We start from the raw sequence: 15,481 nt of genomic DNA, 5'->3' as shown, positions 1-15,481 counted from the left end.
TGAACTCAAAGATCCACCTGCCTCTGACTCAACAGTGCTGAGATTACAGGAGTGCAGCACCAGGCCCAGCCCAGATATTCTTTGCACTTGTTATTTTCTCTTGCATACCAACTGATTTCAGCTGTGTGCTGGACATGGCACCCATAACAAGAGCTCTGTCACTGGGCTGCATCCCCATCCCTTACAGTACTGCCTCTCAAAGTGAGGCTCCATTTAGGGTTTTGGGGTTACTGACTCTCAGGTGATAGGCAATAAATGTACAAGCCAAAAAACTTGTAACAGCTCAAACTCATGAAGACCAAAACTCAAAAGTAGCTTTCCCAGAACCTTTGCAGTCCACTGTTTACTACACCTTCAGCCTCTGACTTCCCCACAGAACCTGACCACACCACAAGACAACTGCCCTCCTCCCACTTTGCCCCAGGCCTCCCTACTTTCAAGTGGGAAAGGAAAGGTGGGGAAAAAAACTTGTTACCACACACCCAGGATGACTTTATGACTCACCCAGGGCCTAGTTGGGAAATCAAACCATGGCCCTTGGGCAGGAATTAAAAGTGATTCAAGGGAACAACTTTCCAGAGCATTCTCTAGAATCTGCAGGCATGTGCACAGTGGACAGCTGAATCTGCCTGGGATGCGTCACCTCGTAGAGCTTCACGATGTCAGGTGTGTGCTCCTTCTCGTCGATCTGCTGCTCTCTCTTGAGCAGTGTGTCTTTGCAATGTGTGCAGCAGCGGATGCGGTCATCATCCTTCTCATCCAGGACTGAGCTGACACTGCTCATGCTGCTGATGCTGCCCCGGCGGGAGCCATGAACACTGTTGGGAGACTGGCTGGGGCTGGTGAAGGTGCTCAAGGAGTCCTTGCTGGCACTGGTGAGCTTATCTATAAACCAATAGAGGTAGCAATGACCCCTCAGCATCCTCTTATCCCACTACCTGTGACCGCAGCACTCAAGCTACAGGTGTTTAACTTGAGAAATAGTTAAGACCAGGCTTCACCTCAGGACAAGAAGGAAGAGGATCTGCTCCTCTGAGTTGTGGGGTCAGACTCTGGTGAGAAAGGAGTGCTGCTACTATGCAGATCAGATCCAAACACCCTGTGGTGGCCTGTCCTTAAAGCTCAGAAGCTCAGCCCTAACCCAGTCTTCCCACACTCACCTCAGTTTGCCCTATTTCTCCACACAAAGCACATTCCCCAGAGACTCTTCTATAGCCTTCCCACCAATTCCAAACATCTGGCAAATATGCTTTCCAAGCTCAGCTCAGTTGTATGTCTTCTACAAAGCCTTCCTTCAGTACCACAGTAGAAACTATCCTTCAACTGTTTCCCACATCACCCATTTTGGAACACATTCCACTTCTCTCCCTGTATAACAGTTGCATGTATACGAAGAGCTGTTCTGAGACTCTGTAACTGTCTAGCAGGAAAAACTGTGTTCTATACCTGAATCCCTAACACAGCCGTCAAGGCCACCATATAGCAGCTGCCTGATTAATAAGCCCAAGGGCAAAAAGGTGAAGAGTGTCCTGAAAATGAAGCTTATGAAGTCTCAGGGAGAAAGTAAAGTACCAAGGTAAAGTGGGCCTGGTGGATACAAGAACTAAATAGAGGAGTCACATTGCCCAATGTTGTCCAGAGGCCTCACAGCCAAGGGTGTTCACAGTTAGTATAACTCTCTGATGTTGTTAATCCATGCTGGAGATGGAACCCAGAGCCTTGAGCATGCTAGACAGGTGCTCTACCACTGAGCTGTACCCCAGCCCTCCTTCAGCAATATCTACCCACCCAGTTGACATACAAAGTCCTGGAGCATCTGCTTCACCTGCACTCTGTAGCCCTGTCCTACAGTTCTCACCCACACCCTGTATACTTTCCCTAGCAAGTCTCCCAGCTTTCCTACTCACCTTCCCAGGCACTGAGTGCCAGGATTCATTGCTGCTCTTTACTCTACCTGGAATGCCCTCCTTCCCCCATTTCCTTCACAATTCTATTCTCTTTCAAGGTGCTTCTCAAACATCACTTCTGATTCCCAAGAACCCATGCTCTCACTCTCACTGGAACCTCCACGGCACTTAATATGTCTCATATGACATTAGTCTTTCTGTATGACACTGAGGTATTTGTGGCTTTTATCACAAGATGGACAAGGTTACTGCTCATTTTTCAAGGTCCTCTTCACAAAGCCTTAAGAAAGAGCTGCACAGCCTATTTATTTATTTATTTATTTATTTATTTATTTATTTATTCATTCATTCATTTAACTTCAGGGCTTTATCTTGGAATGGGGGGGCATATTTTTTCAAGCTCTTTTTTTAAAAAAAATATTTTATTGATTTTTTTTTTTTTTTAATGTGTATGAGTGTATTCCCTGCATGTAAGTTCACCCATGTCCTGCAATGCCCAAAGAGGTCAGAAGAACGTATTGGATCCCCTGGAACTATAGTTGCAGACAGTTATTAACTGCCATGTGGGTGCTAGGAATCAAACCCAGGTCCTCTGCAAAAACAGTCCATGCTCTTAACTGCTGAGCCATCTCTCCAGCCCCTTCAATCTCTATTTTATGAAGAAATAATTTATTTGAGAGTCTGTCTCCTCTGCTAGATACTGAGCTCCTTGGGGAAACAGTCAATGCCTTTTAGACCAGAAGTGTTCCAACAATAACCTGTAAGCCAAGTCTAGCTTGTGGCCTGTTTTTATATAACTCTTAAGCTAAGTATGGCTGTTTTTGGTTTTTTTTTGCTTTTTGACATGAAATCTCACTCTGTAGCCCAGGCTGGCCTTGAACTTTAGCAGTTCTCCTGCCTCAGCTTTCCAAATGCTGACTATAGGCATGAACCACTATGTCTAGCTTAGTTTTATATTTGTTTTTTGCTTTGTTTTTGGAGACAAGGTCTCCTGGTAGCCCCAGCTGGCCTAGAATTTACTATGTATACCATGTTAACCTTGACATCAGCGATATCCACCTGCCTCTACTTCCCGAGTAAAGGTGTGTACCCTGACACTTAGCCCCTTCTTTTTGTTTTTTTATGGTTTTTTTAGTGTTTAGTTTTTTGGTTTACTTGAGACCCTGTCTCATTATGTACCCCAAGCTGTCTCAAATTTGTAATGATCCTCTGGTCTCTGCCTCCAAGTGTGCATCATGCCCGGCTAGTTTTTAAGAGATGATTACTTCTTTTTAGTAAGAAGAAATGGCACAGAGCCCACATGTGGCTTACAAAGCCTAAAATATTTATTGTTGGATTCTTTATATGAAAAGTTCATTAACTCCTGTTACAGACCACTGTAATCCTGGCTCCTAGCATGGTACCTAGGCTGTAGTGGGCCTCATGAACTCAAGTGGATGAATGAAGATTCTGTGGGCCATTAATTAAACCAAGTAGCCCCAAAAGCCTAGTGCTGATTAACAAATATGCTAGTCCTAGCAGAGAGCAGGGTCCAGGGCCTGCATCCACATCACCTACTTGCCAAGGGCAGGCTGATGAGCTCCATACACTTTTTGCACATGATAGACCCGCACAGGCGGCAATGGTGGCGGCGGTTACGAATGCTGAACTTATTCCCACAGTCTGGACAGAAAGGGACATCTTGGTCATTGACCCAGGGCACCACGGCCTTTTCTATTGCTTTGGGAAGAAAAAAAAAAAAAGAGTACAGCATTTTAAAATAAAGTTAGTCTGAGAAAAAGTAAAAGCAAGAATGAACATGATCAAAGTTATAGTTACCTCGGATTTTCACAGACTCGGTATTTGCTCTGTCAAATGCAGTGAGCTAATTAGGAAAAAGTAATGGCAAATGGAGTTAACAGTTGATGGACACTCTTAACACTGCTGCCACTCACACTCAGGCAAGAAAGTGCATACTTGCATTTCTCAAGATTCATCAGTCAACCTCAGTTACCCACACAATTTCACAAGGGACATGTTTAGTTTCATATCCAGAAGACACCTCCATACCTATGACTCACTTTCAATCTCTTGTCAGTTACCAGTTTCATCAATAACCAGGGGTGGGCAGAGTGGCATGGGGCTACTGAAAGCAATGGGGAGCTCCTGATTCACCTATCTTCCTGGAAAATAAAACTGGTCACATATAAAGAATTGTACCTGGGCTCAGAGTTTGGTGGTGGTATATATCCTGGCTTCCAACCCCAACATGGCACATACCTTTAATCGAACACCCAGAAGGCTGAGGCAGGCAGACCTGGGTGAGTTCAAGGTCACCCCAGTGTACATAGTTAGTTCCAGGCCCCCCAGGAGCATACAATGAGACCATGTCTCAAAAACCAACCCCAAAAACAAAAAAAAAAAAAAAAACAACTGTACCTATGGTTCGGACCACATGCCTCACACATATAATCCAAATGATACACAGTAAGCATATTTAGGGTCGAAGTAGAGGCTAGTCATGGTGATGCTTCAGGCATACTCTAGTACTGCAGGACAAGAAAGGCCAGCCAGATATTTTTACAATGCACACTGGTTCTGACTGAGTACTCCTCACAGAGCTGGGCACGGTTTTTGTTTGTCATCAAATTACATCACACACTATGCCCCAATGAGTGACTGTGCTTGGGACACTCTCAAAATGGAAAGGTTTTCCAGTAACCAAGTAGGCTTCACACGTAGAAAAAGGAAGCTGGGCATATGGTGAGTATCACTGAGCCATTCCCTTCAGGAAAATGAGCCCAAGCCACAACTGTCCTCCAGGTAACTCTTGCCAGCATCAAATATACATTATTTATATGACACATGCTACAGAAATTGAGGTTTTTCATAAAAAATTTGCACTTGCAGAAAGAAAGTTTTAAAAACTAAAAAATTTACCTTCTCTAACCTGATTATTAATTTATTGACTTCAACAACATAGTGGTCAATCCTTGCAGCACGATGTTTTTTGAAGTCAGAAAGATGGCTTCTCACAGTACCTAGAGGAAAGATGAAAAGATAAATGATTTATAATTATTCTGATGGAGCTCTCTAATCCTCAATAAACTGTAAAAGCAAATACAAAGTTCAGGATTTGGGGATCTTACTAAAATTTTTAAAACTAGAAAGCAAGTGGAAGGAAATTTACCACAATGTTAACCATGGCTCTTGGAGACACAAAGTACAATATGTAAGGCAGGCAGATCTGAGTTCAAGGCCAGCCTGGTTTACATAGTGAGTTCCAGAACAGCTGGAGCTACAGGGAGACCCTGTCTCAAAAACAAAAAACAAAAAAACACAAAAACAAAAACCCTGGACCTAGCCTGAGTTCAGGTGTCATTCTGTCACATACTATCTTACCTTAGACAAGTTCTTCTTTGTAAGAGAGGCCTCAACTATAAAATGAGGATAATGATAGTACTAACTACTTCACAATATTGCTTCTTATCAAAATAAAAATCTGATAGTTATTTCTCAAAATGGAAATAACTAACAGTAAGTGCTAATACACACCCTTTGTATTGCTAAACTGATACCTTTCACAGTCTAGCAGCCAAAACCCAGCAGAAATGTCAATACAAATGGAACCAAGTAGCACATGACCTCAGTGAGCATGAAACATTTACTGACTCTCATCTTTCCCAGAAAGCCAACACTAAACCAAAAAACCAAACAAACAAATTAAGGTGGGCACGGTAACACGAACCTTTAATCCCAGTGCTCAGGAGACAGAAGCAGGTGGATCTATGTAGCCTGGTCTACGTAAGATTAGGGTTGGGTTTATCAAACTGAAAGGAGAGAAGGGCTGAGGATTGTAGCTCTGTGGCCAAGTCTAGGTTCTATCCTCAGCACTGCTACTTTTAAAAAACAAGTAGATGGAGCCATAATACACACTTCAGAAAAGTAAGCTGCAAAAGTGCCTCTCACTTGGCTGGTAAAAGGAGACAATCTGTCAATAGGGTCTGAAGCTGGGCTGACATGAGGAAGACCCACAGTCACACTCTATTTCTACAGTTTACCACCTATCTGACCCTCAAGCACATTCTCATAGGAGACAGTGGGAAATCAATGAGGTCACATATACGAAGCATTTAACACAGTGCCTAACATAAAGTGGATCTCAACTCATTCCCTTCCATTTTCTCCCTATCAGGACATAAGGTTTGTGAGAAGGTTAACCTTTAGAGTTTATTAATATCTTCTTAATCAGCTCTGAAACTATCACCTAAAACAATGGAAGTGGGAGGGGGGCTTGTTAGGAAGAAGGAGTTCAGTAGAAGAGGGAAGGGGATGAAAGCGGATATTGGGGAGATATCACCAAAGTACATTTTATAGAAACATATATGAAATAGTGAAATACATAAATTTTTAAAATAAAAAAATTACCAAAAACATGGTAGATGCTCAATAAGTACTGAATGAATGAATGAATATTCTTACCAAGCTCTTGGGGCTCCCACATGTAAGGATCAACACCTCCATAGCTGAACGATTCATATCCTTGGCTCCCTGATTCTGCTCGATCATCCCCTTCTCGTTTCAACAACTTGTTCTTTGCTTTCTTAGCCTTTTGGACGAGATCTTGAAGAAATGGAACAAACACCAGAAATGAGCCCATGAAAAGCATGCAGTATAATATCAAGGGAAATCTCAAAAAAAAAGATGATAAAATAATTATCCTTGTTTAAAAATGCACAAGAAGCCAGGCATGGTGGCGCACACCTTTAATCCCAGCACTAGGGAGGCAGAGGCAGGCGGATCTCTGTGAGTTCGAGGCCAGCTTGGTCTCCGTTAGCGAAACCAGGCCAGCTGCGGCTACAGGGAGACCTTGTCTCAAAAAGACCAAAAAAAAAAAAAACACAAGAATATAGGATATTTGGATCCCAAAAGAAATGGCACAGTAAACAGAGAAGCACTTTATTACTGACTCCACAGAGCAGGAGACTGCTGCTTCATGGTTCTAACACACAGGCTAAGTTACTGCTACTGTCAAATTGAAGAGTCTAGCTGAAGAAAAGTGGCAAAATCAAACACAATTAGGAAACCAGGATGATAGAAGTATTTTTTTTCCTGTCTTAATTGGTATAGTGGTTATACACATTTATAAAATTTACTGAAATATAAACTAAAAAATGAGCCTGGAGAGATGGCTCAGCAGTTAAGAGCACTTGTGGCTCCTGCATAGGACCAGGATTTGGGTCCCAAAACTGCATGAACATGGGGTAATACATACAGGAAAATCATTGATGCACATAAAATAAATGAATAAATAAATAAACATATTTTTAATGCAAAAAGGGTTTTATTTGTATGCAATCATTTTGTTGTTGTTTTGTGTAACTGGGGGTGGAACCCTGGCTCTTGTGTACACTAGGCAAGCCACTGTACCATCGAGTTACTACTCCATGCCCTAAAGTTTGTTGTTTTGTTTTTTAAATAAAATTTATAGTATTGGGGAGCCAGGGAGGTGGCTCATCAGTTAAGAGCACTGAATGCTCTTGCAAAGGACTCGGGTTCAATTCCCAGCCCCCCACATGGCAGCTAACCGTCGTCTGTAACTCCAGTTCCAGGGGAATGCAATTCCCTGTTCTGACCTCCATGGGCACTGCATGACATAGGTATGTATATAGTACATATATGCAAGTACTAAATATACTCATACACGTAAAATAAAAATAATAATATATATTATATATATATATGGGGTTTGTTTTGTTTTGTTTTGTCTTTTTGAGACAGGGTCTCCCTGTAGCCCCAGCTGTCCTGGAACTCACTATGTAGACCAGGCTGGCCTTGAACTCACAGAGATCCTCCTGCCTCTGCCTCCCGAGTGCTGGGATTAAAGGTATGCACCACCACCCCCAGCCCTATTTTTTTAATTTATAGTATTAAGGACTCAGGAGTAAACAATCTTCATTTACCTCCAGAATGGGATGTGGCCAAACCAACATTCTCAGGCTAAGATATTGTTTAAGAACACAGCACTGTGTCTTTCCTGCTTCTGCCCTATTTACTGAATGTATGTGAGTCTACTCGAAAAAAGGCTTTAAGAAATGGAAATAGTTTGTGCCAGGAATGATGCAAAGTGCTTTTGAAAACATTATGTCAGTTCATGCTCACAATAACAACCCTCCTTACAAGAGGAAATGACATTAAATGGGAGGGCTTGCTTCACCTAAGATCGTAAAGCTTATAGACAGCAGAGCTGCAAGCAGATGCCTCCCTGCCTGAAGCCTAGCCAGAACTACAGTCACAAACTATGCCTCTCAAAATGACTATGCCTCTCAAAATGGGTGTCTGCCACCTGTGCTGAGGTGAGGGAACATCTGGCAAAATTGAACAAAGGTTAACTGGTAGGAAAAATAACAATAATTCTCAGTCGTATGTTCTTGTTCCCATTAATGATCTTGAATCATGAGTGGTTAGTATCCTTATCAGCCACTAGAATTTAATGAAAATATCAGGTTTAATACAAAATGGCATCATTACTTGACATTTAATAGATCAATACTTCATGTGGTTCTTATGGCTTTGAGGTATCCTATTTTGAACAATATTAAAAACACTCCCAGGGCTGGAGAGATGTCTCAACAGTTAAGAGCACTGGCTGCTCTCGCTGAGAACCCAGAAATTCCTAGCACCCACATGGTAGCTAACAACTGTCTGTAACTCCAGTTCCAGGGGATCCGACACCCTCTTCTAGCCTCCACAGGCATTGCACAACATGGGTGCACTTACATGCAGGTAAAACATTCATACACATAAAAATAAAAAAATAAAACATTCCCAGAAGTCCTTCTAAAGTCTAGGTAAATGCAAACATGGAAGAGGTAGCAGTCAGGGGAGTGAGAATGGTCTTCTTGAGACAGGGTCTCCTTGTAGCCCCAGCTGTCCTGGAACTCACTATGTAGAACAGGCTGGCCTTGAACCCACAGAGATCTGCCTGCCTCTGCCTCCCGAGTGCTGGGACAACAGTCATGAGCCACTGCACCTGGCTAGGTTGTTTCTTCTAACAAGAGGAGAGGAAACTGCCTGATACGGACAAAGGGTCCAGCAGACAGGAAATTAAGAGTTTGCAAACAACACTTCATTTTGCAGACAAGACTAATCTGTGCTGAATCAAAAAGGCAGTCTATGCCATTTAACCACTTTGGAAGACATAGAAGAACTGCCTGGCAACTTTCCCAGAGTGGGTGTAGCCCATCCAGAGGGTCCAGTTAGGAACCAATCCACACATCTTTGAAAACATAGCAGAAGTTACATATACTTTCAACCACCTTTTCTTCTGCCTACTGTAAAGGGCTGAACTAAAGCTGAACCAAAGCCAGGAATCAAACCCACACAGCACAACCACACCAAACCTGAGTTTGATCCCCAGGACCCTAATGGTGGACAGGGAGAACTTACTTCCATAGGTTGGTCCCATCACCTACATCGGGCTGCCTGTAACCCCAGCTCCTGACACCTCTGATCTCTAAAAGCACCTGCACTCACATGCACATACCCACACACAGATACACATGCATATACATAATCAAAAACTAAATAAATCTAAAAAAAGAAAAATTCATCCAAACAGGGAATGGCGGGACATACCTGCAATCTAAGAATTTGGAGATGGAGGCAAAAGAATCAGTACAAGGTCATGCTCCACTGCATTAGCAGCCGGCCTGGGATACAGGAAACCCTGTTTCAAAAAAGCTAAAACCTGGAATGCAAGATAGCTCAACAGGTAATGACTTGCCTGATGACCTTAGTTCAATCCTCAGGTCCCACATGGTGGAAGGAGAGAACTGGACTTCCACAAGTTATCCTCTGATCTCCACATATGTGCCATAGCATGCACATCCACACACATAAGCAAATACACAAAATATATAAATGTAATTTAAAATTTTAAACACCCCCACCCATACACAAAAAGGGAATTTTATCCTGACTAAAGAAATGACTATTAGTATTGCCCGGCATGGTGGTGCACGCCTTTAATCCCAGCACTCGGAGGCAGAAGCAGGCAGATCTCTGTGAGTTCAAGGCCAGCCTGGTCTACATAGTAAGTTCCAGGACAGCTGGGGCTACAGGGAGACCCTGTCTCAAAAAGACCCCCCCCAAAAAAAGAAATGACCATTAGTATTAAAAGAATGGTTAATTCAATTTTTAGTTCTTTTGTGGTAAAAATGGAAGGGATAAAAGCAAGAATATTCCTTTTTCCCTTCTGTGTACAGTGCTGGAGTTTCATGGAAGCTAGGTGTTCTACTACTGAGTCATACTCCCATCCCTGCAGGTAGACCATTCTCATGGGGAGGCAATCGCCAAGGATGACAATCCCTGAGGACCTTTACAAGTTTCTTTCAAAGAAACATTTTCATTTTATGTATATTCCCTAGGTTCACAATGTAACATTCTTTAAAGAATTTTAAACATTTTCCTCTTAAAAATGGGTTATTGTAAAGTTGGGCATGGTGACACATCTCTTTAATCCCAGCACTCAAGAGGCAGAGACAGGCAAATCTCTGTGACCAGTTGGGAAGTTCCAAACCAGCTAAGGGGTACAGGGAGACCCTGTCTCAAAAAACAAAACAAACAAAAAAAGGTGATTATAGGAGTCCAAGGACATTCTCTAACCTCTCTACAAACTGGCCTAAGCTTTGAGTAATAGGGTTCTGAGTAATATGGTTGGCTGAGGTCACCTAATACTAAGACAGGAAGCCCTTTGAAAACCAACCCTTCCGTTGTTCACAGGAAGCTTAGATAATCAAGCTTTGGCTTTTGTTCCTTTTTTCCCTCCTGGAAGCAATAAAGCATGCTGTGATCAAGAATAGAGAGTCTTTCCCCAACCGTGACGCCAGGGAGAAAAAGCTGCACTGGACTTCAAAGTGGCAGAAGATCCAAGTTCCAGGCCTACTTCTGCCAATGCTGTGTGACTCTGAATTTATTACTAGACATTTCTGAGACACAATTATTATGTATGACAACTCCCACCCTCCTACAGGGCTGTGGGGAGTCAAAATGAAATGAGAATGTACATGAAGGAAACTGCCAAAGTTACAAAGCACCATCCTTTTCGGTATTCTTCCTAACAGTTCCTGTTCTTTCTATTCCAGCCTCTATAGTAGCAAGAAGTCTCCTTAATAATCATGGTCTTGAGGATTTTTTAAAACATTTCACTTCATTATGTTTTTGAATGGAGTTCATGTTTTCAAATGAACTGAGAAGTGAGACGTGGAGTGTGGAGCTCCAGGGACAAATATTTGATCACAGGGTGCACGTGAGTCACATGTTTGGAGGCCAGAGTCCACTAGGAATAGAACTAGCAGTCAGCCCTTCTTTCCCACCCAGTACAGACTATGAATACAGCATTCAGATTCTGCAACTCTTGTGACCTCCAAAAATGCTGCCAGGTGAGAGAAGCAGGGTATCTCACTAGGGATGTAAGCTCCAGAGGAGCAGTAACTAATTTGAGGTTAGAACCTAAAGTCCAAGAAACAATAAACATTATGTACAGTCGAAATTACCTTTGAAAATTTCTCTCTACAGCTCTGTAGAACCTGAGCTCTTGAAAGCTCAAAAAACAAGACTTAACTTTTGGGCTTGTTTTTCTTTGTTTTCAACTATGACATTCCTTTTCCTGGGCTGCAGAGGACAAAGTCCGGCTAGGGAAGGAAGGATGGCAGTAAGATTTAAATCAGTGTCAGGCAAATGGGTACACTATGCCTCTACTTTCACAGCAAAGAAAAGGCATTCCTAGCCAAACCATCCCAGGCCGAGGATGATTTGAGTAATCTAGCAAGAGACAGCAGATCACAGTGATTATGTTTATTAGGTTCAAAACTAGACTTGACTTCACTTGGCATGACTTGAGGCAGGTGAATTAAATGAAATAAATACATAGGGAGACTCTCAACAATACAGGGCACACAGCAAGCACTAGATATCTGCTTGCTACTGTTATTATCAACATCATATCCCAGTGGCAACATGGAAGACTGTGAAACCATCCTATGTATTAAGTAAGGTCTATCTGACAGAATGGGGTAAGCAAGACCCTTGTCTCTTACTTTTAATTTGCCCTTTGACATCACGATCTTCTGAGTGTTCTTCCTCATAATGTGACTGAAGTTGATAGAAAGACTGCAAGTCCTTGAGGCACAGAGGGCAGAGGAAACCTTCCCTCACTTCCCCTGGGTCATCTAGAGAAGCCATAGCAGTGTCCTCTCAGTCCCAGGAAGGAAGCCTCATGCCAAGTCAGCTTGATTCCTTCCAAGGGAGGAGGATTCTGGCAGTGTTAGCTTAAGCAGGCAGCACACAAATGATGGGAAAGGAGCATCATGGCCCTGGATGAGATTTCTTCTCTGCAGCAGGAGGAACCTAAGAAAAACAAAAGCCAATTCAGGCAAATTAGCAGCTGCCAAACGTTTTCTTTGTTCTTCCATAGTTCAACAAAGGTACAGGTTTATAAAAACAAGGTTAATGTTTGTTCGGTGTTAAGTTTGTAAAAACAAGCTGCTGCTCAAAAAGTCAGACAAAGACAAAGCAACCCAACATGTGAGAACATCAAGGGACACCAGTAAATCAATGGAGCAGGAAGTAGGTTCCTAAAGATAGGCAAATAGGATCCCAGGGCACTTCTCTTAGGTTCATTTTAAATGGTCCAACCTCATCACTTAAAAACATTTTTTTCTCAGTACTGAGAAGTGATCCTAGGAAGCAGTGCATGCTGGGCTAGTGCTCTACCACTGAGCTCCACCTCAGTCCTTTTGTAGTTCTTATTGCGAGACAGGGGTCTCGATTGCCTGGGCTGGCCTTTATAGCCCAGGTAGGACTTGAACTTACCATCCTTTTGCCTCAGACTTCTGGGATTACAGGCCTATGCCACCAGCACAGTCAACTTCATCATTTCCATGCCATGGAACTCACTATGTAGACCAGGCTGGCCTTGAACTCAGAGATCTGCCTGCCTCTGCCTCCCTAGTGCTGGGATTAAAGGCATCCTCCATCACACCCAGCTTATACAGAGCTCTTGGTATTTCTAAGGCACATGTATTAAAAATACAAAGCTAGTCCAGGCTTGATAGCACAGACCCTTAATTCCAGCACTTGGGAAACAGAGGCAGTGGCCAGCAGATCTCTGTGAGTTCAAGGCCAACCTGGTTCCAGGCCAGCTGGGGCTACAAGGGAGATCCTGTCTCAAAGACCAGAAAGAAAAAGGAAAAAAAAAAAACCTAAGTGTGGCAGTTCATGCCTGTAATCTATGGAGGTAGAGGCAGGAAGATACTGAATTGGAGACCAGTTTGGGCTATATCATGAAATTCTGTTTCAAGAAACCAAACAAAGGTAGGCAAGTGGTAAAGTGTTTGCCACTAAGTTTGATCACCGGAACCCACATAAAAGTGGAAGGAGAGAACTGACTCCTTAAAGTTGTCCTCTGACCTCCATACTCACACCATAGCATGTGCACCTTCCTACACACATTACACACACATACACTAAAATGTTTTTTTTTTAAGAAACCAAAACAAAACCAAAAAGAAAAACTGTCACCAAAACAACAACAACAACAAAAAAAAAACACCTCGGGGCTAGAAAGGTGGCTCGGCAGTTAAGAGCACTGGCTGCTCTTGCAGAGGGCCCAGGGTTCGAGTCCCAGCGCCCACATGGAGGCTAACAATTGTCAGTAACTCCAGTTCCAGAGAATCCGACGTCCTCGTCCTCTTCTGACCTTCTCCGGCACTGCACAACACGAGTGGACTTACACACATGCAGGCAATACACTCATACACATAAAATAAAAATAATAAAATATGTTTTAAAAAAGAAATGCGGTGACAACACATGCAGACCCAGCCCTTTTACTGGGGCATCACTGAAGCGGCAGCTCCTACCTGGTCCGACCTGTTCCCTCCCCAGCCAATGATAATCAGGATGCTCGGAGGCCGATGGTCTCCTCCTTCCCCACACGCATCCCTAAACAAGGCAAACCCAAGACCCCGTCCACCCCTGCCACACGTCGCCTTTTACATGGCAGCCCAAACTTCACACCTGGAGAAAATGCTACAAGGCAGCGGCCGCGGGATGGCCTTCTCAGCACACATGTGCATCACATGCACACATACGAAGTGACTAAATAATACAAGAGGGCAGCCTGGGAGGGGAGACTGATTTTCGCCATCACCAGAGCCCACGGGTCCAACGCGGTGACACTCGCAAGCAGAGGCAAAGCTCGGTGAATGCAGCGGGCGACTCAACCCGGCGTCACTAAATATGCGCCACACAGAAAGCTACCGCGAACCACCAAAACGAATGCCGCCACTACAGGCGAAGCTGTACAAAACCGCCATCCCAACGCGGGAGGAACCAGGTCTGGCCACCCACCCCGCTCGCCGCAGCCTCCCCGGCCCCGCGGAGATCATCGCCGCCACGCGCGCCCACAGGAGTGCTACCTCGCGGACGCCGCGCGGAAGGCCTCCCTCCCGCAGAGACATGTTTGCACAGCCGCCGCGAGGCCGCCCACCGAGCCTCCCGGGGGGCCTTACGCGTCACACCCACCTCAGCCACCGCCGCCCGCACTCTCGGCCTCCAGCCGGCTGACACTCTTCCTTGAGACCCACGGTCAGGACAGCCGGCCGTACTGTCGCAGACCAGCAGTCCAGGCTCGTCCTGCGGCCCTGACTGGGGCCTCCGCGTTCCCTCAGGGAACAGCAGCCGCCATCCCCATCAGAGTCTCGGCACTCGGCAGCAGCGCCTGGAGGAAACCGGAAGGCAGGCTGACAGGCAGCGCGAGCGCCGAGTCCTCGAGTGCGTGGAGGACGGGGATATGTTGAAGTTGAGCAGTTCCGAGGTTTCTGCGCACGCACTGTCACAAGGGTGTCCGGTGGAAAGAGGTGGAGCCTGGTTTCTGCAGTGAGCTTGCCGGGGAGGAGAGGGGGATGTTACACACCAGAGAGGCTGTGTAGCCTGGCGCTTGCCCTTCACCCGTTCCGAGATGGAGGTTCGGGGGCAGGAGATACTGAGACTAGTAGATTTAGGAGGGCAGAAAAGGAAGGCGTTTAAAGTTAAATAAGAACCAGAACCAGACCTGCAACAGGAATATGACTTGTTTTATTGGGCGAAGCCACAGTGAGGAGTAGACGCTGTCAGGGAATCTAACATCTACAATTTAAGAAACCTTGAGGTTCTTATAAGAAAGCTCTTAGACACAGCTGCAGCTTTCAGGAGTTAACTCACTGCCAGGGTCTGGTGTCCTTGGAGTGACTGAGGGTCTTCTTCCTAAGATTATTTTCTCAGGCATGGCAGGTGGGTTATCTATAGCACTAAAGGAGAGAGGTGGGCTCCATAAACGGTCTCTCTCAGTCCAGGGAGTAACCAGTTGATAAGGCTTGAGCAAGGCCAGCCTGCCAATTTAGAGCCAGTTAGCTGCTCTAAGAAATTTGTTTTTATGACCTCCTCTAATGAAGCTTATGTCTCTTCTGAAATTTACACTATCAAGTGGTGTAGTGCTTTGGCACTTCACTGATGGTCTTAAAAAGTGAGGCAGCCGCGGAATCGTTAAGGCT

At 44.4% G+C, this 15,481-nt stretch overlaps 1 protein-coding gene across 4 annotated transcripts in view; it reads right to left on the bottom strand.

Moving 5' to 3' along the window:
- The window catches only part of Rbsn (rabenosyn, RAB effector), a 28,654-nt gene extending 13,896 nt beyond the window's left edge, over positions 1 to 14,758 (bottom strand). Inside the window, exons 1-7 of one of the 4 annotated variants that reach the window (XM_008854927.3) lie at positions 14,475 to 14,758; positions 11,987 to 12,296; positions 6,369 to 6,509; positions 4,827 to 4,927; positions 3,726 to 3,771; positions 3,465 to 3,626; positions 644 to 885 (exon numbers count right to left, since the gene is read on the bottom strand). In XM_008854927.3, the coding sequence (XP_008853149.1) occupies positions 644 to 885; positions 3,465 to 3,626; positions 3,726 to 3,771; positions 4,827 to 4,927; positions 6,369 to 6,509; positions 11,987 to 12,131 (837 nt within the window). In that variant the 5' untranslated portion in view covers positions 12,132 to 12,296; positions 14,475 to 14,758. Of the gene's footprint in view, positions 1 to 643; positions 886 to 3,464; positions 3,627 to 3,725; positions 3,772 to 4,826; positions 4,928 to 6,368; positions 6,510 to 11,443; positions 11,582 to 11,986; positions 12,297 to 13,967; positions 14,153 to 14,368; positions 14,424 to 14,474 lie in introns of those variants that run through there. The other 3 variants (XM_029557057.1, XM_008854928.3, XM_008854929.3) reach the window with 3 other exon arrangements.
- Between the last annotated feature and the right edge of the window lie 723 nt (positions 14,759 to 15,481).

The sequence above is a fragment of the Nannospalax galili genome, unplaced genomic scaffold, assembly GCF_000622305.1.
Source record: "Nannospalax galili isolate Female #2095 unplaced genomic scaffold, S.galili_v1.0 scaffold406, whole genome shotgun sequence".
In the NCBI taxonomy this organism is placed as follows: domain Eukaryota; kingdom Metazoa; phylum Chordata; class Mammalia; order Rodentia; family Spalacidae; genus Nannospalax; species Nannospalax galili.
The sequence above is the reverse complement of the archived record's forward strand: the minus strand, read 5'-3'. Positions and strand labels throughout refer to the sequence as shown.